A 26,107-nucleotide genomic window follows, 5' to 3' on the forward strand; every position below is an offset into this window, starting at 1 on the left:
GTGTATAATTCTGCTTAACTGTTCTAAGGCTTAAAACAGTTGACCACTTACCCCATACACCTTAATGCAGTTATTTTACAAAAGTTAAAGACAACAAGAGCACTTCAAAATAAGGAAAATCTGATCAGACTTCTTAAAGTTCACCCATGTTTATGTTTTGATGGAATATGTGCATCATAAGGACTTTACTTTTTGATAACTCAAAAGCTTGTATGGTGCTGCAAACTTTTTAAAACATTGATTGCACATACATATACATTTTACAGAAAATATGTAAAACTTTCACTTGAAAAGCAAATTGCTTCAACATCAACATCTTTCACTGTACAATACATTAACAGGCGTCACCTTGGACTAAATAAGAACACTGAATCTTGTTTTTCAATCACAACAACTTTTTGTTATACAACAGTTCCACAACTATCTTTTAATTCCTTCTTGAGAATTGTGCAAATGTATTGAAGCACTGATATGAGAAACTGCGTTGAAGATGCATGGTTGTGTATTTGAGCCACAAAAGAAAAATGGCCAAGAAGGAAAGTCAATGTCTGTCTTAACAGAATTCAAAAATCACACCGCCCCACACACATAAAAATATTGCTCCCTTCATTCATTATTTCAACAATTATGAACCACTATACAATGATATTTCCGCAGGCTCTCAAGATGCACAGCCACAAGACAAACTTAAGTCCTGTTTCCATTAACTCCACTTCCACAACTCACAGCATCTACTTTCTTTGATAAAAAATAATTATCTCCCAGAAATTATTCTAGCCTTTCCTTCTTCATGGTTCACATGACAAAGTGCCTTCTCAATTTACTGCTTCATAAAAATAGTTCGCTGCCAACTTTAGCTCAAAGGCAAAGGCATATGGATAAAATTCCAATCTAGTACACAGTAATAGATATGACTATGATTTATGATCATCCCAAAATGAGCTACGTATTTTACATTTGAATTTACAATAGCAGCGATTTTCTCAAATCATTTGTGCAACATTGATTAAATTAGCAATTTTCATGCAATAAAAGCATGTGTAAAAGCATTTACAAATAAATAAAAAACAGTCCTCTCAGACAGAGGACATGTTAATAAAAGGAATGCAAACGATGCATTAATCATAAGTAGACTACATAGTGTGTGCTTATGTGCATGATACACAATGTATCGGCTCCCAAATGATATTTCTACGTGTTCATTTAACAGGTCTATATTGCATCTGTGTATTGCTTTTTCAGGCATGGCTAAATTTGCTCTTGGCGTGTTCTGGCTTGTTCTGCTGGATATGTCTGAAAACCCAAACGTTTTCAATCAATCTACTGAGCCAAGGTCACTATAAAACTTTGAAGTCCCTCTGGAATGTGACATTCAATAAAAACCTCATTTAAAAACATCACATAGTCTGCCAAGGCTGTACCTTGTCCTTTCTCACCAGATATGCACAAAGCATCCATTAGTTTGTTTTTCCCATATGTGTCAAGATTAAAACTCATGAAAATGACAAATGCATAGTGGAAAAATAATGCTTCATTCACGATGAATTCCCATTAGAACTCTACATGCCACTTCTCCCCTCCTTTCCACATACTTCTACCCGTCCACACGAACACCTTCCCAGAGACCTCAACATGGCGCCACCTGGTGTCCAGATGCCAAACATTATTATTCTTTTATACTGTGGCTGGTTCAATTATGCTTCCTTTCCCTCTGTTTAATGCAGTGTCAAACATCTCAGTGCAAAAACCACACTCCTTAACACACTGCTAACTTTCATAGTGGCTTTATCCAACGGCGCTGACTGCCAACTTCTTACTTCAATGACAGCACTGACAATCCCAAACCTCCCGTGTCTCTGCTCTCCTCTCCCTCCATCCCTGAGATCACTTTACACTTTGCACAAGTCATCCTCCAAACCACAGCGCAAGACCAGACCTTAAATTAACAAAACAAAAACAAACTAAACAATGGTAAAGGCACATTCTGGGAGAAGAGTCCTGGAGGGAGAGAGGGCGACCACACCTCACAGCTCAGACATGTGGTACTAGGTAACAATGAATCATGGGATGTTGAGCTAGACAGGTAGATTCCTGCTCCAAAAGAGGGCTAACAAATGCAAACATGTCGCTGTGAGAGTGGAATTAAAAGCACTCCAGAAATACGCCAAGAATTACATTCATAGACAAAAAATACAAAGGGTCATGGCCAGAGTGCAGAAAACAGAAGATTAGACAAACAACGGCCAAAAATATGCCCAATTGTCTAACCGTTAAAAAAGGACTCGAGACTTACATAAATTTCCCACACCAGCTCTCCACAAAATACAGTCAAATCAAAGTCACACAACACAGCAACATGTTTGCATCCTTATTTCAAAAGTTCAAAATAAATATATCCAGCTTAAGTCTAAAACTTTTTGTTTAGTCCTGTTTACTGTCCTTCTCAAAGACGTTTATTTTTATCCATTAGTTGTGATGGATGTTATGAGCACGCCTCCAGCTGGCAAAAGACAGTTGCATAGAAAACAGAAGGGTTTTGGGGACATGAACTCTCCCTGAATCCTCCTGGAGTCTCTCTCAGCTGGTCCACGATTTGCGGTTCTCCCCCCGGCGGCTGACCAGTGTGTCTCCTCTGAGGACAGGAACGTGCGGGGCAGGGCCAAAGTTTCCTGGGGGTTTGCTATCCCTCCCTCGACTTGACACGCGGTCTGGACGAACTAGAACGCCATAACCTGGTTTACAGTGGAAGTAGCGATGGCCTCCCACTGAGCCGTCATTTTTACCTGTTAAGAAAAAAGGGGCAAACTAAGGCAAGGTCCAAGACTAGTTTAACACGACATATTTAGTTGGCTTAGCTAAACGTACTAAACTATAGCCCGACTTAACACCTGGATGGACAGTGTGTACTTTGTTTGGAAACTTGGACAATACACACTTGATTTGCTGAAATATAAAATCAACTATCATAATGTATTTTGAGTAATTCGAGTAAGGCGTGAATGCTCAGAAATGTTCTATTTTTACCCCCCACTGCTCTGTACTTGCAGCTATTCAAATTCAGAGACTAGGTTATTGATGTAGGGTTCAGAAATGTCCCAGCTATTTTTTAATTAAAAAAAGGTGAGGGTTCTTCAGTTTTGAACAGGAACTCAATTGATTTCTATTATTAAGCCATTTTAGATCAATATTGCAGCTTACAATTGTCAAAATGTGAAATAGTGTAATATAGTTTGTTTACAAAAAGAAGCTCCTAACCTTGAACACTATAATAAATGTTTAACCATCACAGGTGTAGTAGATTAAAAGCTGGTTATGTAGTATGAACTTAAAACTAATCAAACTAATCCGATATGATGGATATCAACATTTCCAAGCTGAACCTCTGCGGGTCCCCTAAAGCGACCCTAGTTTCAGATAAAGAAATGTGCAAAAGTTGTGTGGTTGTCAAAATGTAACAAATGAATCCTACACATTATATTTTGACTACCACATGCAGACACTTCACAAAGCATAACTTAACATTCACTTAAGTAACTTATTTACTTACCGACAGGTGTATCCAGCTCAACCCCCACCCATACTCCTTCAGAAAACTGAGTGAGTCCCACGAAGCGCACAGTTCCCGCCTTATTGCTTCCTACTGTAACATAAGCGCCCTCTGTCAGCCAATCGGGGAGCACTTCGTCATGGTTGCGTTCGTCATCCACACAAATCTCCAGCCTTTCAAAGTTTTCAGATGAGGTAAGCTGTTTTAGCCTGGAGGAGGAGTTTTCTGTGGTTCCGTTCTTGTGATTGGCTGAGCTATGGGAAGAGGGCTGAACAATATCGGCCATATTGGATCCGCACTGGGGAGGAGAGTTCATAACATCGCTCTGGTCAGTGTTTTGCTGTTGGGAAACTGCAGGTAATGTAGTCTCAGCAGCCACAAGGGAGGAAGACGAGGAGGAAGGGTGGAGGACGTCGGACAGGGTTACCGTGGAAACGCTACTAGAGAAATAGCCGCTGGAGGATTGGCTCAAGGGGCTCAGGGGAGTGGTGTCATGCGGGTCATGCACAGGAAGAGGAGGGACATCCGGTAAGTCTGCTCGCTTGTCTTTGGAGGACGCCTGAAGAATATTGGTCTACAGTGGACCAGCAGGAGGCGCAGGAACATGGCAACAGAGCGCATGCAGACAGACAAAATCAAAATGAGCAACAGAAAATAAGTCAAGTCACAGAATTATTATTATACAACTATGCAATGCTTTCCTTTACTGCAGTGCGACTACAAAACTATTTATTAATGCATTGTTTGGAAATTAAAAAAAATAAAAATCTCACCACATCAACCTTGACTTCTCGCTCTTCTGGCCCGGCTGATGTGACGATACGTGGCATGTGCTGTTGAAAAATACCACAAAGGTCAAGGCATGGGAATCAAGTACAATGTAAGAAAACGGAATGGTTATCCTAAATTTTGTTTTTTATGTTGTGTTTTTAACAATAGTACATTAAATCATATTTCAGTGTAATAAGACCGGAAAAATAACATTACGTCCAAATATAATTGTTGTATAAAGGAGAAAGATGAAATGCAGATTGCTGACATTTACAGCTGTAGCGTTGCTGACCTGCTGGTTGTGTGGAGATGGCCTCAGCTCCTTTTTGTCGTCTCGTGCTGGAAATAAAGACTTGAGCAGTTTGGGCATCTGAGGAACCAGCGCCTTCACTGAAAGATAAGAGGCAGCAAGTCCTGAACGACCTGGGGGGAGGGGGAAGAGGAAATGGGGAACGGAGGCGAGGGACGCAGAGTAGAGTAAAAGAAGAGATGGAGAAAAGAAAAGATGGTGTGGGAGGAAGAGGAGGCATGAAAGATTAAGAAAGTTGAAAGCCATATTCCCAAACACAGTGACAGGCTGACAGAGGCAGACATCGGCTGACAGGCAAAATGCAGATGGCCAAATCAATAGCTCTACCGCAACCAAAGCAATAAAATCATATATTAATTTTGTTCATTAATTGAACAAAATCCATGAAAAAGATGTAACACAGATTGATTACACTATCACATTATGGTTATGAGAGATAAGAACAGAACAAAAATAATTATTCAAGAGGAGATGATGAAAAAGACTGAGAGAACAGACTAGAAATAGAAGAATGAAACAATTACATAGCAGTTCTGCTCTGAGCAAAAGGATACAGGCCCGAGATTGAATATAATGGTAACAATGACACATGAGATAGTTGAGTGAGTGCACTACTTAGGCAGCATTCAGTCCATCTAGACTTGAACTAAATAGAAGGCTAGCAGTGACTGGAGAGAAGGAGCTGTGGAGAAACTAGATAAAGGAATAGAAACAGAGGATGGTATAGGAGGAGCTTCACCTTGCTCTTGTTCCTGGGTTTGTGGAGAAGATGCCGAAAGAGGAGTTGGGGCTGAGGGGGGTGATGGAGAGTAGGTGGAGGGTGAAGAGGCTGGACGTGGGAGAGTGCGCTGGACAGGTATGAAGATGTCCTGTTGACTTTCCCATCGAACCTATAAAAGAGAAGATATCCAGTCAGAACACAACATTAGATTACATGATATTTTCATATACATATACATGAACTTAAAGATTACTACATTTTGCACAATACAAAAAGCTTTGGAAATTATATTGATTTGGATATTTCAGATAGGAAGAAACATTACCTTGTCGTCCAATAGACAACTTGTGGACAGGTCCTGCCTACTTCCCGACAGCTTAACACAATAATGAGAGAGCATTTACCAATGGTACAGTATATCAAATGATAGATGATCACATTTATGGTAAAGTGCTTTACTCTATTCACTGATGGAGAGCTTAAGCTTCGTCTACTGCTCTTTCCTCTTGACGTCAGTTGCTCCTTCACAGCCACTTCCTAGAAAGAAAAAGACAACATGTTTAAGAAAAAAAAAAAAAGCTTAACTTTTGTATTGTCCTCAGACATGGTCCACACCTGTCTGAGTCTGTCCAAGGTGAGGATGTTCTCTAAGCTGAGCACACTACGGAGATATTTCTCGATGGCAGCTTCTTCTTCCCCTGACTGGCTGTTGTGTGCATTAGCAGCGAGCCGTGCCAGCATTTCCCGGTCCTCTGTACCGGGGGCATCCTGATAAGAGAAGAAAGGATCAGAATGTCTGAAGAAATAAATTAACCAACACTTCAGGACTGTTATCCCTTGGTGGCCATACCCCTGGAATGTTGGAGACCACCTCAAATGTCACCCCACAGCCGGGGATGGTGCTGCGAGTGGACATTCTTTTGAGAAGGTTGTGGGCAAAGCCCTGACGCCCAGGGTTGACATTGACACAGATCCTCTTCCTGAGCACGAGCTGCATATCCGCTGGGTGACTGAGTTGAACCACTACGCGAACTGTCAGGTAGACTCTCTGCTCAGGCCACGCCCCTCCACGACTGAGCTGAGGACACTCGTGCACTGTAGAGTCCCATGATGCCTCTGCTTTCACCTGAACAGGCCGTATAGACAAAGTGTAAGAGGGATCTTTACTGAATATAAAGGCCCTAACAAAGAAATCTCTAACCTCTCCATCATAGTGTTTCACAATCTGAAGGTCAAAGAAATCATCTTCATCCTCTCCACTCAGAGTGGCATCCCAACCACCAGCTTCAGGGACCTCAAACTGATCCTGAGAGCTTAGGTCATCAGCTGGAGGAGAGAAAGAGAATATAATTAAACATGTTGTCAATCATTCTGTCTGAACTGACTTGACTTTAAAATCAATATTAGGTGTATAACTAACAAAACTTACGCCGGAGATTCAGAAAGACAACTGGAATGTGCGTTTCCATGCCAGGAAGAGGTACCCTAAAAGACAAAAATCATACAAATGTGAATATATTTCTCCATTTATATATCTGTGTGCATGATGAAAAATTATACTGTACTTACCATTCAGCCGGTGCACCAGGAATTCCACTACCAGCAGAGGGCACCATCACTGCATTTCTTTCTTCAGTCAGAGTCAAGCGCCACTCGAGCAGCTGAGCCTCCCTTTCCATGTCATCTTCCGTCTTTTCTGTGTAAAAAGAACATACCGGTAATCCTTTTTCAGCACCCCCCAAAAAAAACAACTGAGCTTTACTCAGAGAAGACGATAATGCAATAATAGGTATTATGGAAGTGGTTTGGTGTATTTTGAAAAAAGGATTTACCTGCTTTGCTGACCAGATTCTGCAGATGTTGGTCAAGGTATTCCTGCCTCTTTGTTAGAGCAGCTAACCACTGTCGCCTCAACCGTTCAAGATCTCTTTCCTACATAAAAAGCAGAAGTTACACTTAGTTCTACAAGCAATATTTCAGATTAAAAAAAGCTTGCATACCTGATAACTGTCCATCTCATCTCCCTCTTGGTTAGTTGTAGTTGATCTGATCTCCACACAGCCTACTGACACAGCAAGAACTATCTCTGCTATCAAAGGCATGGTGCCTGAGTCCTGAACTGAACGCACATCTACTTGGATTCGCCTAGACTGACCCTAAAAACAAGAAAATCATGATATTTCAAATGTTTTATTATCAATATTGAAATAGTGTTTAAAATGCTTATTCATAAAAGATATCAACCTGACGAAGCTGAAATATTCCTCCTGTTCGGATGTCTCTAGCAGGAATGACCTCAACGGGAACAAAGTCTCCATTTTCATTTATCTCCAAGATCTGAATCCACAGCTCCAAGCGACGAGTTACCTCACTCCATCTGCACACCAAGCACACATTTTATTCAACAAATTGTTTTTTGTAATTCCTTGGTGCTTCATATCATCCTTTTTACTATACCTGTCTCTTAAAGTGCGTGTTTTGGCTTGGATGATGCTTAGGTCCCACAGAGCTGGGTTTCTGCCTGCGTCTGCCTGTCTGTGCCCATAAACTTCAATAGCGACTGCACCCTCAGTCAGATATTCAATGAAGTCCTCCGAAACAGACACTGCATGCTCCTGTTGCACCCGGGAGAAAGACTGAATTATAAGTATAAACTGACCTAAATTAAACATTAAATATTTTTTGGATCCATGCTTCACCTTGCAGCTATCAAACACAACCATGCAGTGAGGATCTTTGCCACTTGGTGAGGAAGATGATGTATCAACTTCAGGGGCAACAATGAAAGGTTCAGACTGGTCCCAGAATGAGTACTGACAGAAGACAAAGTTGGACAGGTACTGAGGAAGCCCGGTGGCTTGCAGGATCTTGATCTGTAAAATACAATTAAAAATAATGTCTTGAAAAACAGAACTCTGGTACTGGTCAAAAATCCCCAAAATATCACATACCATACAGACTAATTTACGGTCCTGTATTTCAATAGCTTCATTATCTTGGATGTTGTCAGGGTCATCTCCACCAGCTACACTGTCTTCAAGACCACCTCCTACTCTTACCACTTCCACATGAAGGCGTCCTGCCACCTTAAAACATGCAGAAAAATCAGTCAAGTCAGCCCATGGATTTAAATGAATGTCTAATATTGACATACGTAATGTTAAAGTTAAAATAGTAGTATGAGAGTATGTGTACCTCTCCTTTCTGGTTGATAATAGGCACTGCATACTGGAGCTTTACATCGTAGAAAAGACAAGATAAAAATACATTGGCAACTCCAATGAGGCTATGGTTTTCTTGCTCATCAAAAAATGGATCAGCTCGTCGAAAATATGTCCGCATACCCTGTTCAAATTTAAGACAGAATTGGGGTTAAAAATCCCCCAAAAACGCCAAAAAACATGTTGCTCATTAATATACTATTTTATTTTGGAATATTTAAATATTATGAAAAAAATATTTTCATTCATACTTACAGGGTTGTCTTGATCCTGTTGTTGATACTCTTGCCACTCTTGATACAGCTCCCTCATGTCAACAAGACGATTCTCCATTTTTTCCAAACTCCAGATTTGCTTCCCACGAGCCCTGCGCCGAACCTGAATAGCTGGTTCACTGAGCACGGCATCCCTCTGTGGAGGAAGACCAACAAGTTTGAGACATTTCTTATGAAGAAAAACTACAATGAAAGAATATGTTTAAAGACCTTGCGGTTTGCGTTGAGGTTGTCTGCTGGTATCTGCAAAGTAACCCTGTATTCCGTGTGTCTTTCTAGTTCATCGGAAATAAAACAGGCCTCTTGCACCATTAGGTTTGCTCTCACAATCTGCTCCCTTAACCTTCGCAGACTCCTCACCAACACAGCCTCCCTACAAGTAAAGATATAAGATCTAATTAGTTTAAATTTTAGACATTTCTTATATATCATGTCCTTGATTTTGAACACCGACACTCACCTGTCTTCACTCCACTGCCTGAGCCTGCTTTGAGCGCTGGTGGAGTGGCTCATTCCGCCCATGCTGAGCCTCTCCAGACTGCGGTAATGGGACTGCTGGCCTTGCTGAGTGGGTGCTGGAGTTATGGACAGTCTGTCAGGATTGAGTTTTCGTCGGAGCTGCTGAAGCTCCTGCTCGTACATCTGCCTCTGCCGCTCCAGAGCCGAGCGTTTCTCCTCTTCATGCTGCCTCTCCAAAGACTGGAGCACTGCCTGCATGGGGTCTGATGAGACAAAAAAAACAAACCCTCTAATACAGTCCCTTCACTTCAGAGTATAATCTTGCCTTGCCCTTACCATTGTTTCCCAAAGCCTTCATCATGACTTCAGTCTGGGCAAACTCATAGGAAAAGCTGACCTCACTGGACACTTCACTTGCTGTGTCACCATCAGGATCTAGCTGGTCACTGCTGCTACTATTCTTCATCACACCACCCTCACCTTCTTCATCATCAGCTGACCGGGTACGCTTCTTAGGCAAGTTAATTCTGCAGATACAAATCACAATGTTATGCAAACACATTTTTTCCAGATTAAGAGAATGTATATTAAAAAAGTATACATAAAATTTTTACCTAAAGAAATGGTTGTTTCCCCAGAGGATGCGGTCGCCATGGTGAAGTTGCAGAGCACTGGATACTGGAGAACCATTAACACACGTCCTGTAACAGAAAGACATTACGGTACTTTAATTACTTCAAAATATTCATGTCATAGAAGTACCGAGATTTTTCCCATTTCTTGCTGTAATTACTCACCTAGCATTGCGATAAGGTGTTAAAATAACAGCTGCTTCTGAAGTTATGTCAATAACACAGTGCTCTGCTTGGATACCCATTCCACACAGCTGGATGTCCTGGGAGTCTGCAGATCCCACCTTTGTGTGCTCCTACAGTAAACAACATTCCTCTGTTAAACCTTTGCATACATATAAACATGATATTTCAACACAAATCAAAGCAGTAATTTACCTTTAAATAATACACTAGTAGCTCATTAAGTGCTGGATCTGCATTTAGATTGACAAGAAAACTCTTGTCATCTCCAACTTTTATTCCTGATGACTGGAGAGAAATACCCAGAGACTCCAACTGCTTCTGTCGCTCCTACAAGCACCAACAATGGCAAAAGGGGGACAAATTATAGACAATAATAGACAAGAATCATGCTTTACTCTATAGCACATTACACAAGATATGTTTACCTGTGCTATCTCCTCTGTTTTTCGTAGCTTCTCCTCCCAAGTTACAGTCATTTCTTGAATCAACTTCTCTGACTCCTCAAGGCGATCCTTTAACTCTGGAGCCTTCATAGACTGGTAAAACAACATTTAAAGCCAGTGAATATATATGAGATAAGAAAGACAATCCCCTCTTTATCAATACTGTCATGCAAATCTAACCTCAGCCTGGGTCAGTTGAACTCGTAGTTTCTCCACTTCTTCTCGGAGCTCTCTAATGATGCGAGCATTGGGGTCTTCATTAACAACTGCATGGTTCACAATATTTTTCGCCCGGTCAGCATATCTCAAAGTGGACAGAGTTTCTTCATAATTGTCTGCTGCTGGACTAATTGTCGCAACCATTGCTGTGCGGCTGTTACCCCCCAGACAGTCCTAAAGACCAGCAAACATAAACCATCAGCAAATATAAAAACTATACAAATATTTCTACAGTACAATACAGTAAACAAACAATTTTGTCAGCACCTTTAAGAGCCATGTCAAAACGGAATCTCTGTACGGAACAAACTTGTTCTTGTTCTTGGCAGTTCCCTGTTCAGCCAGAGCAGATATCACCAGACCTAAAGTTGTCAACGACCTGAAAGCACAAGCATACAACAAGGTCAAATTCTAGATACACATATTGCAGTATTGGGTCACAATTGACAGGCCCAGTTTCCAAGTTAAATCAGACATATATTTACTTAAAATATAAAGTGAATATTTAACTTGTATTTGCAAACATGCATGTACTTACTTGTTTATGTTGCTTCCCTCCTTCAGCCTTTCACCTGCTGCACCCGTTTTGGCAGCCCTTTCACTTCCAGCAAGATCAACCAAACTCAGACGGCTCACTTTCTCTCCACTTGTCTAAATCACAAAGATCATATTCTTAATTACAAAAAAAACATCAAACATAATGTACATATTCATTTGGTATGTTGGTGCTTAATTTGATTTCTGGAGGTTCAGAGCTTTCGCATGAGGCATTGTGTCCATATGCTGAGATGGAGCAAAAATTATATTAAGGTTAAAGAACTGGCAACCCAAGTTCAGTTGTGATTGTAGTCCTTTTTCTAAACTAGTAAGACTGCAACCATCCATTACATAGGACCCTATCATTAATGGCAACCAGTTGTTAGGTGCATTGAAACCAAGAGGACAATAATGCAAAGCAAAAATAAGCCTTCCTTTTAGCTCCAATTTAACATTTAGAATGCAGAGTCACCGTCTAATCATAACTTTCATGTTGTCTGTGTAATCCCTCAATCGTGCAGGTACTGTTCTCTCAAAAGAGCAGATTGAAAACAAAATACAATACAATACAAAATACTGAATGTAAGAGATTCATGTAGGGAGGAGCAAAAGAGTTCCAGTCACCTCTAACTGTGATAAGCCAACTAAAATGTAAACAATCAAATATGACTCAGATGCCGTTTACTCAACACACAAAGTACCAGGAATTGAAGGTGCAAGAACTGAAAAGCCTACTGCCTGGAGCTACGAGATAACATCACCCACAAACCAGAAAACCAAATAAACAAGTGATTGCTATGAATAGCCAGCAAAGGACAAAAGTAGTCGAGGCTCAATGGTTATTAAAATATTATGCAGGAAAAAATGAAACAGACATTCCATTATGAGGCACGTTTGAATGAGAGGAGGTTAGGGGGGATCCTCAAATGCTATATATTGAACAACATAACATTATATCACCTATATAAGCTGAGTTGGTTAAGAGATTTTCAGCAAATGTGTTACCAGTGATTAACTGATCAATGATAAAGCTAAATGATTTTTGATGAAACCATGGAATGATAGCGCCTGGGCGTGCCCTGAAAACAGAGAGGGCAGTATCATCTGACATGCCTGTAAATTATTAACGAGATTTGCTGGTGGTAAGTTTCTCTTGAAATAAGAGCAAGAAGCACTGGAAGCCAGGTCAGAGAGGAAGAAGAATTTTTTCATTGTTGCCAATGTAACATCTGACCTGTTGATTAGTTAAAAAAACCAACCCAACTATACATGAGATTTTACATGACATACAAGTATACATGAGATTTCACCACTGCTTCATTTCAGTACTTTTTTAAAATTGCAATTTATGCATTTGTTACACTCCATCTTACCCCAGACTGCAGGTCTTTCAGCGTGTGTGTTAAGATGATGTTGAAAACAGCATGTGATCGACTGCTCTCCTCGTTCATGTTAGTAGCAGCAACAGTCCGAGACTTGTTCCCTTCTGACATGAGAGACTCAATGTCCTGTCAAGAAATTAGAGGACATCAGGACAAAATATCATTTGTCATATGTCATATGTAATATGTCATTTCAACAACACTATTACTTGGCACAGATATATTAGCAGTGTTTCCCGACTATGCTGACCCTCCAGAGTGTAATTTTTGCCCTCATAGTCTCAAAACATGCTGAACACAAATTGGTAATCCAAATACTATACTTTTAGTGATTAAAATATGGATTGCTTGTGCCACTATTGTCTCAGTATCAACCTGTGGGAAACATGGCAAAACATTAACAAGATGTTTACCTTGTAACTAGCCACAGCTAGTCGAGAGAGGCCATCTACATAGGGCCCTAGTACTTTATGTTCTCTGACTTTTAGTGTTTGTCGGCCCCTGCAAGAAAAGGATAATATGAACGATCATAACTCTTTTAGACTTCATGTATCAAAGCTATTGAATGAATATGGTCAAACAGTGTTGGTGTATAGTTGTGTGACTTCAGACTTTAACGGTGTTCATTTTGCTTTCTGGTTCCAGTTGCCCATTTGTGAACTTCATCATTCCTAGAGTTAAAGCTATTCCCATATGGAAGTCAGATGGTGCTTTGCACTCTGGGCCACTTTACAGAGGCCAGAGGCCATGTTGTAAGAGAAGGTTAAAGGTCATGCAGTCTGGGCAGCAGACTCTGGGATTGAAGCATATTTATTGCTGGCCTGCTGGATGGGACCAAATGTCCATAAGGGGCTAGCGCAGAAGGCTATCATTTTATTTACTGACCACAGCTGCTGGTGGTGCCCAGCCACACTAAGGGCTTAACATGCAAAACACTAATCAATGATTCTCCGTTGACAACATCTCTCTTTGTCATTAGTATTGAATTGGTATTTGTGTAAAGAAATGACTCCAAGCACCAGGTCATACCCTTTGGGGTCAAGCAGATCTCGGACCTTCTCATTATAGATCTCCATGTAGGACACCTCAACAGTAAAACTCTCCTCCTCACGCTGTTCCTTCTGCGTTCGGCCAAACAAAGCACTGCATAAGCGGGGAATCAGACCGGGCTGGTCCCCTGACCCCATCATGGTGTAGGATTTTCCTGAACCTGTAAAATATTAGGACATAAGACCATAAGAGAATTAAAACCATATGGAAGGTAAAATACAGGCTCAATACAGAAAGGAGAAATATGTCAAAGATAAGACATGCTCTAGTTTTGTAGTGTTAACTGCACTATTTGTTCTTTATATCAATTATGACCTATTTTTGAAGTGAAGTAATGCACATTCAAGAAAAATGCCATTGTAAAACAATAATGGCATCAAGCAGATTAATGGTACTGCTGTAAAAACTGCACTGCAAAGCCGTCTTGCTGGACCCTTTGTTTCTACATGCAGTACAGTAAAGATGCAATGCCCTGATTATTCACCTGTTTGTCCATAAGCAAAGATACAGGCGTTGTAGCCCAGGAAAGCATTGTTGAGAAGGCTTTCCCCAAGGCACTGGAAAACGACCTCCTGACCTGGAGACCAAATGTACAAATATTACTTTAATGTTGTCATTCATTTTTCAGTCTTCCATAATGTGATAGCCCAACCTGCAAATTTTTCTGTATCTGACTCATCCATGGACCAGAAACAGTAATCATACGCAAACACCTAACACAAAAACACAGCAGCATTATAAATCAATTCACAAAAATGATTTATTTCAAATGCAACAGTATACATTGTTTATTTCAAAACAGTATCTTTATAGAAGCATTACTCATGGCAATGAATTAGGTAGGTCAGTGTTCCATTTGTGTTGGTACCTTGGACTGGCTCCTGATGATGTTGGGATGATCAAGGTTCACAGAAACATGTAAACAGATAGAAAGAACACATAAGGATAGAATACTCAATAGCAGTTATATAGTTAAAGAAAGAAATATTCATTATTACTCAAAGGGCAAAAAACAGGTCAGACTGTGTGCTTTGGCGGCCTTTGTTTTCACTTGTCAGACTCTTAGCCTTTACTTGACTTCCATTAGGTTTGCATAATATTTGCTTGTCACATGTCAAAATAAACAATGTAAAGCTTACTCGCAATTGTGCCATTGGTCCAAAAGAATGTTAAGAATTGTGTAAAATGAGTGAAAGCAAAGCATTTGTGGTTGTATGGCACAGGAGAGATTGTGGGTGGCACTGTGGGGTGGGATCAGATGGTGGCATGGAGGGTTACTGGGTCAGAGCCGTGCTTGGAAATAAACACCACCGCAAGGGAGTAATGAGTCTACAAATAGAAAACAATGACATTTACCAAGAACACTGCTGATAACATGGTGACTTAAGCAGATGGCTCACAGATATGTGCGAGTCAGCTCATGCTAAAACATGCTGTGCATAGCATTAAAAAGGGATCAGGGATATCAAAGGGATATGTTGTTACATTTGTATTATGTATTTCAAGTAAGGAGAAAACAAATTATTATGTTGTTTACATTGTGCCAAAATGCCAAAGATATGGCAAAATAACTTGTGTTATTATATACATTTACTTGAAATTTGATTCTAGGCACAAATGCAATCATCTGGAACTACAAGAAAAAGGTAAATGTTTGAAAATCTTGAATTTCATGTTTCATGTACCCTAGACAGAGTTCAACAGCAGCTTTCCCACACCTGTTTCTTTTTACAAATGCACATTCCTTTAAAACCAAGACTGCAGTAGTTGCACATTTCATTTCAATGACTTATAATCCAACAACGTATTAATGTTTTATTTTATATGATCTGAAAATATTTTTCTTTTTTTAAACACAAAACATAGGTCATGGTAAAAAATAAGAATTCATTTAAATCCAATTCTCCATTATGTTGTTGTTCACAATTTTCTTGGGGTGGCTAACATTCCACTTTTGCCCATGCCTCCTCATATGCATGTGTATGCTCCGGGGTAGAAATCAGCTTGGCAGGCTTGACGTATGCAGTGATGACAGCTGCCAGGGTTGTTTCAAAAGCTGCTGGAAACAAGGGTCACTCAAATCTGTGTGCAATTGTCCATTACGGCAGCTCCTACCCCTGTCTGACCAATGACAGGACAGTACAGGGCAGTCACGAGAGCGCTGGACCCTCCTCCCTCCCTTATGCCTGCTCCCTCTGCTCAGATCATCGTCATTTAAAAAATAACTTAATGCATGGCTGCTTCCCCTTCCCTCTCCTGCTCCTCTGCTGTTCATGTTCAGGCATTCTTTCCTCATCTCTGGGACTGTACCATCTGCGGCTGTGTGGGGAGAAATGAGAAGAGGAGGATGGAGAGGAAGTGAGCATTTGGAAAAGGCCAGACAAAGGAATTTGGCTTTTAAGACTTTTTAAGAGAAGACTTTTTGATATTTCAGTTATATTAGCATATTAGATTGATTGATCCGCATCAAAATGTGTTGCATTTAAGCATTATCATACTTGACAAGTAATGTGCCATTTCATTTGATGAGAACATTAGGGTGTTATTTAGCCATTTTAACAAGTTAATTGGCACTATCAGTGTGTCTCAAGATCTCCTTAAGGCAGAGTTTCCCAACCAGGGGCTGGGTGAAACTGAATTGTATTTGAATTTAAAAAAAAAGTTCATTGTGGTAAATCTTTAAAAATGTCCAGAATCCCCCAAAACATACATATAGTAATAATGTACATTCTACTATAATAAACAGATATATTTGCCTAGTGCCTGGAGCGACATACTCGGGGTAAGAAACAACGCTTAAGGATTAGACAGTATACAACCGACATAAAAGCACAAAACAACTTAAGTTTTAAAGAATACACAAAATTGCTTTGGAATTCTCTAATAAGAAGAAAAATGAATTTGGGAAAAGTCCCAAACAACTGAATTTAACATACATTAACAAGGTTTGAAATTTAAGCTGGGGAAGTTTCCTGTTATTGCCTCATTGAAAGAAAGTTATCACTGAAATAGAGGAAGCCTCATTCCGATCGCCTGAACAATTACATACAAGTGCTAAGTGTGCAGTCTCATGTGGACAAGTCCAACATCATTTCAACATACAGAGGCCTACATAGCCCCTTTTGTGCATCACCGTGGAAACTGAGCTACTTGTGTTTGCCTCTTTGACATCTGACAGGAGACAGATTGTTGTCAGATTGTGTCAACATTGAATTTACCAGTCCTATGCAAACAGCCTTTGGTCACCAGGCAAAGCAGCTATAGTCTCTGACCACAAGTCTGTGGAAAAGTTCACTATTCAAGGATGAGGTGCCCTGGAATTCAACTCTGAAAATCCCTCGTCCCAGGGACCAACCTCCTGCTGGTGCCCAGAGAGGGCGAAACATGGGGAATCAGTGTTTTAGTTTTATGCAGCTAAAGCCTGAACAGTCCTCCTAAAGATGGTTTGGTTTAGCTGTGCCTGGTAATAGGATACTGAAAGGTTGTGACACCAAGTATTTATTTAAAGGATACTTTAAAATATGAGATGTACTTTAATTTTACTGTCCATGTAAAAATGCAGGGTTCAGTAGGCTGTGTTATTATTTCTTTTCTTTTTTTTGGAAGACAGGTCAGAATTCTACATTACAATAATTCTGCAGAGTCTGACAGTTTAGGATTACACAAAACTGCATAAAATACTATAATTAGAAAAAGAGGAAGCAAAGTATTTACAAGATTTTAAAAGTAATTCACAGGCTAAGCTCTGTTCCTTCTGTAGTTATGTTGTTACATGTGTTTTTAAGAGTACTTAATGGTTGTCATGTTGTGTAGTCATTTTTCCTGTGCACCACCTTGAGAAACATTACATACTAAAATTATACACTAATGCCACCATTCCTGTGAGTCATGGGTAGAGAAAATTTGAGGAAATAAAAAGCCAACCCTGCATTGTGGGCTCTGTAACTGCAGGAAAAACTGACTCTGGCAGACATTGGCACCACACACAGTTCAGGACTAACAGTGCACAGATCTAAACATGGCCTAAAATGTCACTAACAAATACACATGCATATGAGAACTTTACGCACTGAGATCACAGCGTTGGAACAAATTTGAAACACCCAGTGGCCTCAGAATATTTCCCAGAGTTCAATTAGATCAGCAGCATTTAATGGCACCCTTTCAACCATTTACAGCAGATCTATACATCCGTCAATACAGGCCATAGAGAGCCAAGGGAAGCTGTGTTAACACTTTAATGGGGCCAGAGAGTGAAACAAAAGTCAGGAGTTAATCCTTGGTGGTAAAAGGATTCCCTCCATCAACCACTTGGATGATAATGCTATGTGAATGGTGGTAAGGGTGATATAGACACAAAATTAATGTCTCAATATTTTCCTGTAGAACACTGATGATACTATTCAGACATTATTATATATCACTTACAACCTCAACTCTTGGATTGACATGTATCAGACAAATGTGAAATTACTAGGGCTGCAGGCCTTTAGTTGTTTAGTTGATTAAATGGTCAATGATGTCTTAGCTAAGCAAAAGTTGTATTGGGTGACCAATTATTTCATATAGATTATAAAAGGCTCTATATGGGCTGGACAACAGCAGAAAGGAGAAGTGGGTATCTGATCTGTTATTTTTGCGCATTTACTCATGATTCACAGGTTTAATCTGTCTTTATTGTTTCTTATAGTATTTTTACTGCATAAATAGTTGTTTCTGATTGCTTATAATCAACTAATCGATTTTCAGGATGTCTTTGTCGACCAAGAATTTCTTTAGCTGACTACATCCCTAGAAATGACAGTAAAATCAGCCACAAAGTGCAGAAATATCACTTGATACTACCCTTATTTGGAGTTTACAATACAACGCAAGGTGTTTTTTTTTTCAAATTTAATTTTAATCAGCTTTTGCACTATTTTGCTATAAACAATATACTCAGTATTCAAACGTATCTTACATCATGAAACATCTGCCCTCCTCTAAATGTAAACATGAGAAGGTAGGGGTTGTGTTGCATGTTTAAACAGTCAGGAAGATGACTAAATGGTTGTTGATTTGCATCCCCAGTTTCAAACAAAGGGTTTCCTGATAGCTTGGCTAGATAAGCAAATAGCATGCACCTGCAGCATCATAGCATTGGCACCCACTTCCTTGGTTTAGCTTTAACAAGCAAAATAAGGAAAATCTAAAAGATAAACAAATATGGCAGCAGTATCAACAATCTAGACGAAGCCATGCGCCGTCTGCTAGTTTGTTCTTTAGTCCCAGATAAATGGAGAGAAAAGCTATAGCTCGGCTCTTGTTCAGTCTGCCATAAAAGTCAACAGACAAAGTTTATGACCGACAGATGCTGGAAGAGAAGTATGCCTCTTCCCCCCTTCACCGCCGTCTCCTAACTCAAGAGCTTCACGGTCACCGACGGCGACCCCGAGATCACCTCCCCCTGTGTTGCCACGGAAACGGAAGAGCCGAGAAAAAGGGAGGAAGCCGCGCCGGTGGGAAGTTATGACCTAGTGAGGGAGTAAGTTCTATGCTTTGATTGTCTGTGACTTTCTTCCAAGCATGAGCAGCACCTCTCGGACACACTGGCACAACAACACACATCACTTCTGTTGTTTGCTCAAAAATCTCACATGCCCCAAGCCAGAATTATTTACTACATCTGATCAGGCAGTCTCCAGCCAGCTCGCAAAGCCACAAGGGAATCTTTCTTCCGATGCAGCTGGTTTGTTCAAAGATGGCTGCTTGGAGTTTACCAAGGCATGCTCCGTGATTTTTAATTGAGTCAAACAAAAGGCAATAAAAACAGTCCCTTAAAGTCGCTGTACCTGATTTTTACCATCTTAAAAACATTAAAAACTCTTCCTTTTAAACAGCTTGCAGTGGTCCAAAGTAATTCTATACAAATTTTGCTCAAATACATGGAAAAAATGTGGGCTTTCGGACCAGTAGATAGCCGATTGCATAGTTGGACTATTAAAAAATACATGATGTACCTCTTAGTATGCATATAGAGCAAGTCAAATCAAAGCCTCCCCAACTCAATTTCCTGATCCAATTTGGTGAAACTATGTGGACAGGGGAGCTTCATGGAGTAACAAAAGATGACATATTCCAGCTGGAGTAAAGAGGGAGGTGCAATAAATGGTAAAATGTGCACAGATTAAACTAAAGCAACACAACATTATATACACTTTGTAAGTAACTACATAACAAATGTGGTCTTCAAGAACAACCAGAGTTTACTTTTAAAGTGAATCGATTATGAAATCTCGTATGAGCTTATTCAAATTGTCAAGGTTCTCACGATCCTTCACATGGGAAAGACAACTTTGATCTTACTTTACAGGTTACGTTTAAAAGTGGAATTCAACAACCCTTTAAAAGAAATGATTCAACTGTCCAGTGAAATCAGGCAAGAGAAACTAATCACATTAACATCAACTATGTGCAAAACACCTGTCAGAGGATTCCAGCTGCTGAGCCTGCTTCCTGCCAAGATCTGCATTATGAGGGCAGAGGAACATTCCATACAAATCTGGCATAAACTCATTAAGCAGGAGCATTCAGACAAATTCAGACAAGAGCTATATGACATGCAACAAGCAAAATACTCACAGTATCGGTGCAAGTGTCATCTTAAACATACACAAATATTAAGAGCTTATAATGCAACACATTACCTGGAGTCTTTGGACAGGTTGGTGCCAGCTGGATGGAGGATGGTCTGGTTCTTCATCATCTCCACTACACATTTTGTGTTTAGTTCTTTCTCTGTGGATCAGATAACAAATGAGTAAAGCTAACAGCAACAGTGGCGGCGGCACAATAATACAACAGATTATGTTATGGCCTTATTTCTATTCAGATACATTATTTTGTCCGGATTGTATCATCATACCTTATAGAATTCTCAGTTAACTGTATGTTAATCAATGGAAACTTTATCGTGCCAACCACTGGAATTAGTGTTCACAGAAAAGTATTCTGACACTGTAGTTAGTGTAATAGTAATTGACAGACAGAAAAACTGACAGCAAAATGACCTTTTAACTTTGAGTGAGTATTAAGCTAATCAATACAGGACGCGTTGAGGCAATCAGTCACTGTGTCTCGATGACCCCACAGAAAAGAGCCTCATATGCTCGCTAAGGCTTATTTACACTATGATGCAACATTTTTGAACACTAGAGGCAGCTGTCTGAATTACTGTACTTGTTGCACTTGACACCAATACAAACTAAATGTTCAATTATGACAAAAAGCCTGAGGGATTGACAAACATAAGTAACATTCACAAGAAACACTACTCTTAAGAATATGAATTAAGTACTTTGATAACAAGTCAACAACAGAAATTCTCTAATCCCACTTACAAGACATGTTTTTCACTACACTGGTGCAGTGGGTCACTTTAGTCATCTGGGTCCACTAATGTCAATGACAGATTCCTTAACAGATCATTTTGTTGATAAGATAAAACTTATTCCTTAGTAAATGACAATACAGAGAGCTGCCCTCTGTCAAATAAAGATCATAGTTCAAGAACAGCACTTTACACTCTTCATTGTTTGCTGAAGGCAGCAGCAACGACCCGCACCATAAAACAGCATTCACCGACTTCCATGTGCTGTCCCTTAAAGTATATCACTATTTATTATATTTAAATGCACACTAACAAACTTCTTTGAGTTGTGAATCCCCTTTATAACAAACATATCATGAATAATGACATATGAATAATTTCATTTTTTCATTCAGTGTTTTAATGTGCATTACAGTACATACATTAAAATAATACAATACCCTCATTACAGTCTAAATATATCTTTGACAATTTTTCTCCCAGAGACACCTGAACAGCTGTTCATGTGATGAACGTGCCATACCACAGTGCATGGTACAAGAATACACTATGCATGCAGTTTGTGTATATAGAGCTAAAGAGCAAAAGGGTTAGGTAGGATTTCCTTCACTAAAATGACTCCTTTCCAGCCTACATTACCCATGTGTCCCTCTTCTGACAACCACTTCCTGCTGAACAGAGGGGAAAGTGTGATGTGACGTTGTCAGGATAAATGAAACCATTGTTATTTGCTGCTTCGTGCTTCGTTGCCAGCTCCCAGTTTCCACTGGGCTCTCAATGGACATGGTTGCTCTACCAACACTCAGGTCTGGCACTATGTAATAAGAGCAGGAAAAGGACTCCTGCACTGCTGTGTCTGTGTTTGCCTGTGTTCTTAGAAGGACCCGGCCATGGGAAACATGTACAATTACACAACGTAGCAAATATTCATTCCCAATAACTCCCTTCCTGTCTTTGTCCAGACAGGCAGATACACTACCCACTAACCTGGAACACTGGGCAAATGCCTCAGGTTTAGTGCTTGGAAATATTCACAGGTTTAAGTAACTAAGCTCTGAGTAAAGAGAAAAGGCAAATAAAAACAAAAAGAAACATGCTTTACAGTGTGAAAAATTCCAAACATCTGAAAAGCTTTTGACAACTATCTCCTACTCAAGGTTTAAGGTAAAATTTGCCTATGGGAACATAAAGGCAATCCATCCACTGCCTTGGTCTTGTGACCGACTTCCCCAGCGCTGAAAAAAAAGCATAATACACGTGGTGCACTTAACCGGGTGTTGGTCAAATACACTACTGCATCAGTTTGCTCCTCCTTTCATGAGAAACACTGGCCCTCACAGCACAAAACTCTTAGAACCTGCCTAACATTGGGCACAGAAAAGGCATGTACTATTTAATTCTAATACAAATGATCACAAAACTGGCACTGCAGTCCAATTACACCCTTATTACTACATGTTAATTCAAGTTTCTTACAATACAATGTTAACCAACAATCTGCAACTCGTGTTTTCGGGCATGTAGTAAAGAAATCCAATTGTATAGCAGTCAGCAACAATAGAAGCCTCATGCCTGCACCTTACATGTGCTGTCAGGACAGGATGAACAAAACCACACCACAGGACAGCTTTTTCTTCTCAACTTGCAGCAGCTTATTACACTACATCATGGTGACTGACAACTATTGCAATTTCATTCAAATTAAATTAAACTGGCAATAAGTAAGACAAGCATATGCCCATGATTATGTGGCACTGAATGGGAATAATACAAACCAGTTTGGTGCTTTGAAAAAAAAAAAAACCCGATGTTTAGAACTGAGACATGTGATTATTGTTTGTGTAGAGGCCAGTGTCTGAAATGTTCTCACCTCTTCTGTTCATGGGCCTGACACGGACAGCCACCTTGACATTGGAGTCATCCAAACTAGGCTCCCCCATTCTGACTGTTATGATGGGTAAAGCTGATCCAAAGCAAATCAGCCGTCCATATACAGATACATCCAATACGTGGAAACGATGCGCTAGCCGGAGAGACGGCCAGCTAGCTCCGCTCAGGACTGCTCCATAGATCAGGCATGTTCAAGGAAAAAATCCGCAGGAAGACAGCCGCTGCGTTTTATTTTTAGACGCTCCTCATACTCTTATTTAGTCTCATTGGAATCTGTCAAAAGAAAAAAAAATACACATTGAGTGTAACAGCTGTGGGTGATATTGCGTCTTGTCAGCTCTTACGATATTTCATTTAGAGACTGGCTAGGGAGCTAATTTCTCTAATAAAGCGAAGGGGACCAGCATAAGAAAGGCATGTTTCCACTCCTCTGCCGACATAACGCGTCTCCGCTATAACAAGCATTTCTGCGGCGTACCTTACATTTTCCATGGCGGTGGTGACACCGTTATCCTGAAACTACAGCGGAGACAACGAGGAGAGAACCGCCCGGTGCTCTCCTCTTTCAGCTGACAAACGGAGTCCAGTAGTCCACCATCCGCCCTCAGAGTCCCATAGTCCGTACCCAATTTGCATCGCTACCCAATTTGCTTCATAAAAATCTTTGCGCATGCGTAAATCAGTTTGCCATGCTGGCTACGGGAAGCCTAATGTGACAAAGGGAGCTTTTGGCACCCGTAACCAAAGAGTGGTGAATAATAATATTATTATTACATTTCAGCGATGTCAATGAGAAGACCCTAATACACGGACCATACATAACAGGAATTATTCATATTGTACGAATGACACAATAATGCTGTTATGTGGCTTTAGTTAATGAACAAATTGAACATTGACACAAATCAGGCAACTAGCTAAGCTAGGTCCCTCCAGTTAGCAACAAACTAATGAAAGCAGTTTCAACGCTTCCGCCACAAATTTCATATTAAGACATCGCAAAAACTTTGTCGGCCATTTATCTATTACAATTTGTGTTGAAACAGATTGTAAGATATTCTTTTGCAAAGCAGTGAAAAACTTTGACTTTGTCTTTGGACATTTTCCGAGTAATTTTATGCGGGGTTCTTATAAAAGCCACCCCACCCATTTTGCGAGTAGCGGTTACCGAATCTTGGTTTTATACCAGCCGCTCCGATCAAGTGGTTAATGTTAACAAGGAATGGTACATACATAGTGTTTTTGTGCCATTTATGCTGCAGTTTGCTGTGTAAGACAGTGAACACAGCGCCCAGGGTTTTGTACAGACATGTTACTTGGAGTCCATAACAAAATAAAGTTTAGAAATGTTAAGACACAACATTCTCATCATATCTATACACGTAATCCTGATAACACAATTCAGCAGAGGGTAATCAAGAAACTTATTTACCTACGGCCTCCTTCCAGAGACAAGAATGTTTTGGTGTTTTTCCCAAAAATGTGAGACCCTAACGGACCCCAGAAGAGCACACTTCCGCTTACTGCTTTCCACTTCCCTGAATGATTTCATACGATTTCAAAATAATCCATCACTCTTTGCAGTGATTGACTCTTTGCTAAAGTACTTCAAACGAAAACACCCATTTTCTCCCTAGATTTTTTTTGTCTATTTAGCACCAATGCATACAATAGTCTATCATTGATATACATACAGATACAGGGAAGGCTATAGCTTTATGCTCTAACTATTTATTTTGACACTATAGGTGTTAAAATAAAAAGGCCTACAGTATATGTTGCTGAACCAGTAAAGACACATTATGCGACTTTTGGGTAAAAAAAAAAAAAAAAGATTAAAATAAAGTTGTTGTTTTTTTGTTGTTGTTTGTTTGTTTTTGTTTGTTTGTTTTTTTTTGTGTTTTTTTTTTTTTGGGGGGGGGGGGGGTGTTTTTTTTTTAGTATTTTTTTGTTTTGGTTGTATTTATTGCACTAAAAAAAATAAAAAGAAGTGATGAGCGTAGAGACAGACTATTTTGTTTGTTGGTTCTACCTTTTTTGGCCACTAAGTGACACTCTAGTCTGTGCTATGTAGCTGTGAGCGCCAGTCAATCAACTTCATATGAACTGAACGCATTTTGGGGCTGTTATCATGGATCTTGTTATATGGTCAAGTATTTACATATTTGGCCACAGAAAAGTTAAGACACAGACAGGCCTATTGCCAAGTCAAAAACGACAATCATGTTAATTATTTCATGGATAGTTATATTTGATTGGAATATATCATATCAAATCAAATATTAAATCTGAGGATACAGATATGTGTCCATATGTTTTTGGGATTTAAACTCAATCTCTTACATATAGCTCCTTTAAGAAACTGTTGTTAAGTACATAGTAGTTAACGAGATAGTTCCTATGACAATGCCAATATGAAGTGAGGGGCAATCAACAAGAGAGCAAGACAAACCACGCCTCTAATACGTAAGAGAGACTTAAAATAGCACATGTAAAAAGACAATGTGAATAGCCTGTTGCATCACTATCAAACTTAAAGTCATAGTATGTAACTTTCTGGAGATAGAAAGTCAATTGTATGATTTTATGGAAATTGAGTTAAGTTAAAAACCATAGGAGGTCTTGAAATGTTTCACATTATTTTTGCCTTTCTAAAATGGAGAGCGTGCATAGATGTGGGTGTGGTGATGGCACTGATAAGGACGGGGGGCTGAGGGGAAGGTCTGACTCTTTATCTTCTCCTTCGTTAAGATGACACGATTACAGTAATTGTTCCGGCCACTAATCAAACCAAAGCAGAAGATGAGTGTGTGCTGTGTGGTCATTCCTAAAAGATGACTTGAGGATTTTAGGTTCTGGGGTCTTTTTATGATTACCAATGCTTATTTGCTCCTTTAGATTAGAAAGCTCTCTTTGATCAAAATCTCATGTGGCCTCTGTGAATTCAGGTGCTATAAACTTTATTATATTTATTTTCCTCCCTTGTAGCTGTGTGAAATGTCAGCCCTATTTCTTGGTTTTCATAACCACATTTACTATATCAAGTTGAAAAATGTTATTTACAAACATTAAGTTAACTTTGAATCCACTTTGGG

General features: G+C 39.8%; 1 protein-coding gene across 3 annotated transcripts; it reads right to left on the reverse strand.

Annotated features, from left to right (window-relative positions):
- Positions 1-254: 254 nt before the first annotated feature.
- On the reverse strand, positions 255-24,556 carry kif13ba (kinesin family member 13Ba). 3 transcript variants are annotated; one of them, XM_055220976.1, is made up of 39 exons: positions 24,445-24,556; positions 22,993-23,285; positions 20,440-20,530; positions 14,622-14,634; positions 14,406-14,466; positions 14,238-14,330; positions 13,733-13,913; positions 13,117-13,204; positions 12,695-12,829; positions 11,323-11,435; positions 11,052-11,163; positions 10,746-10,958; positions 10,548-10,658; positions 10,315-10,449; positions 10,102-10,232; positions 9,919-10,005; positions 9,641-9,831; positions 9,306-9,567; positions 9,056-9,218; positions 8,826-8,981; positions 8,545-8,694; positions 8,301-8,435; positions 8,049-8,222; positions 7,807-7,964; positions 7,594-7,726; positions 7,350-7,505; positions 7,182-7,281; positions 6,919-7,045; positions 6,779-6,834; positions 6,551-6,675; positions 6,200-6,475; positions 5,965-6,117; positions 5,809-5,886; positions 5,675-5,725; positions 5,368-5,518; positions 4,611-4,741; positions 4,321-4,380; positions 3,548-4,121; positions 255-2,783 (listed from the first exon to the last, which is right to left on the reverse strand). In XM_055220976.1, the coding sequence occupies exons 2-39, from the start codon at positions 23,060-23,062 to the stop codon at positions 2,578-2,580; spliced, it is 5,400 nt and encodes a 1,799-aa protein (XP_055076951.1). In that variant the 5' UTR covers positions 23,063-23,285; positions 24,445-24,556; the 3' UTR covers positions 255-2,577. The 3 variants fall into 3 exon arrangements, with proteins under 3 accessions (XP_055076951.1, XP_055076950.1, XP_033847456.1); XM_055220975.1 differs by lacking the exon at positions 24,445-24,556 and adding an exon at positions 23,491-23,636; XM_033991565.2 differs by lacking the exon at positions 24,445-24,556 and having other exon boundaries at positions 4,611-4,708; positions 22,993-23,641.
- Positions 24,557-26,107: the final 1,551 nt, after the last annotated feature.

The sequence above is a fragment of the Periophthalmus magnuspinnatus genome, chromosome 3, assembly GCF_009829125.3.
Source record: "Periophthalmus magnuspinnatus isolate fPerMag1 chromosome 3, fPerMag1.2.pri, whole genome shotgun sequence".
NCBI classification, from domain to species: Eukaryota; Metazoa; Chordata; class Actinopteri; order Gobiiformes; family Gobiidae; genus Periophthalmus; species Periophthalmus magnuspinnatus.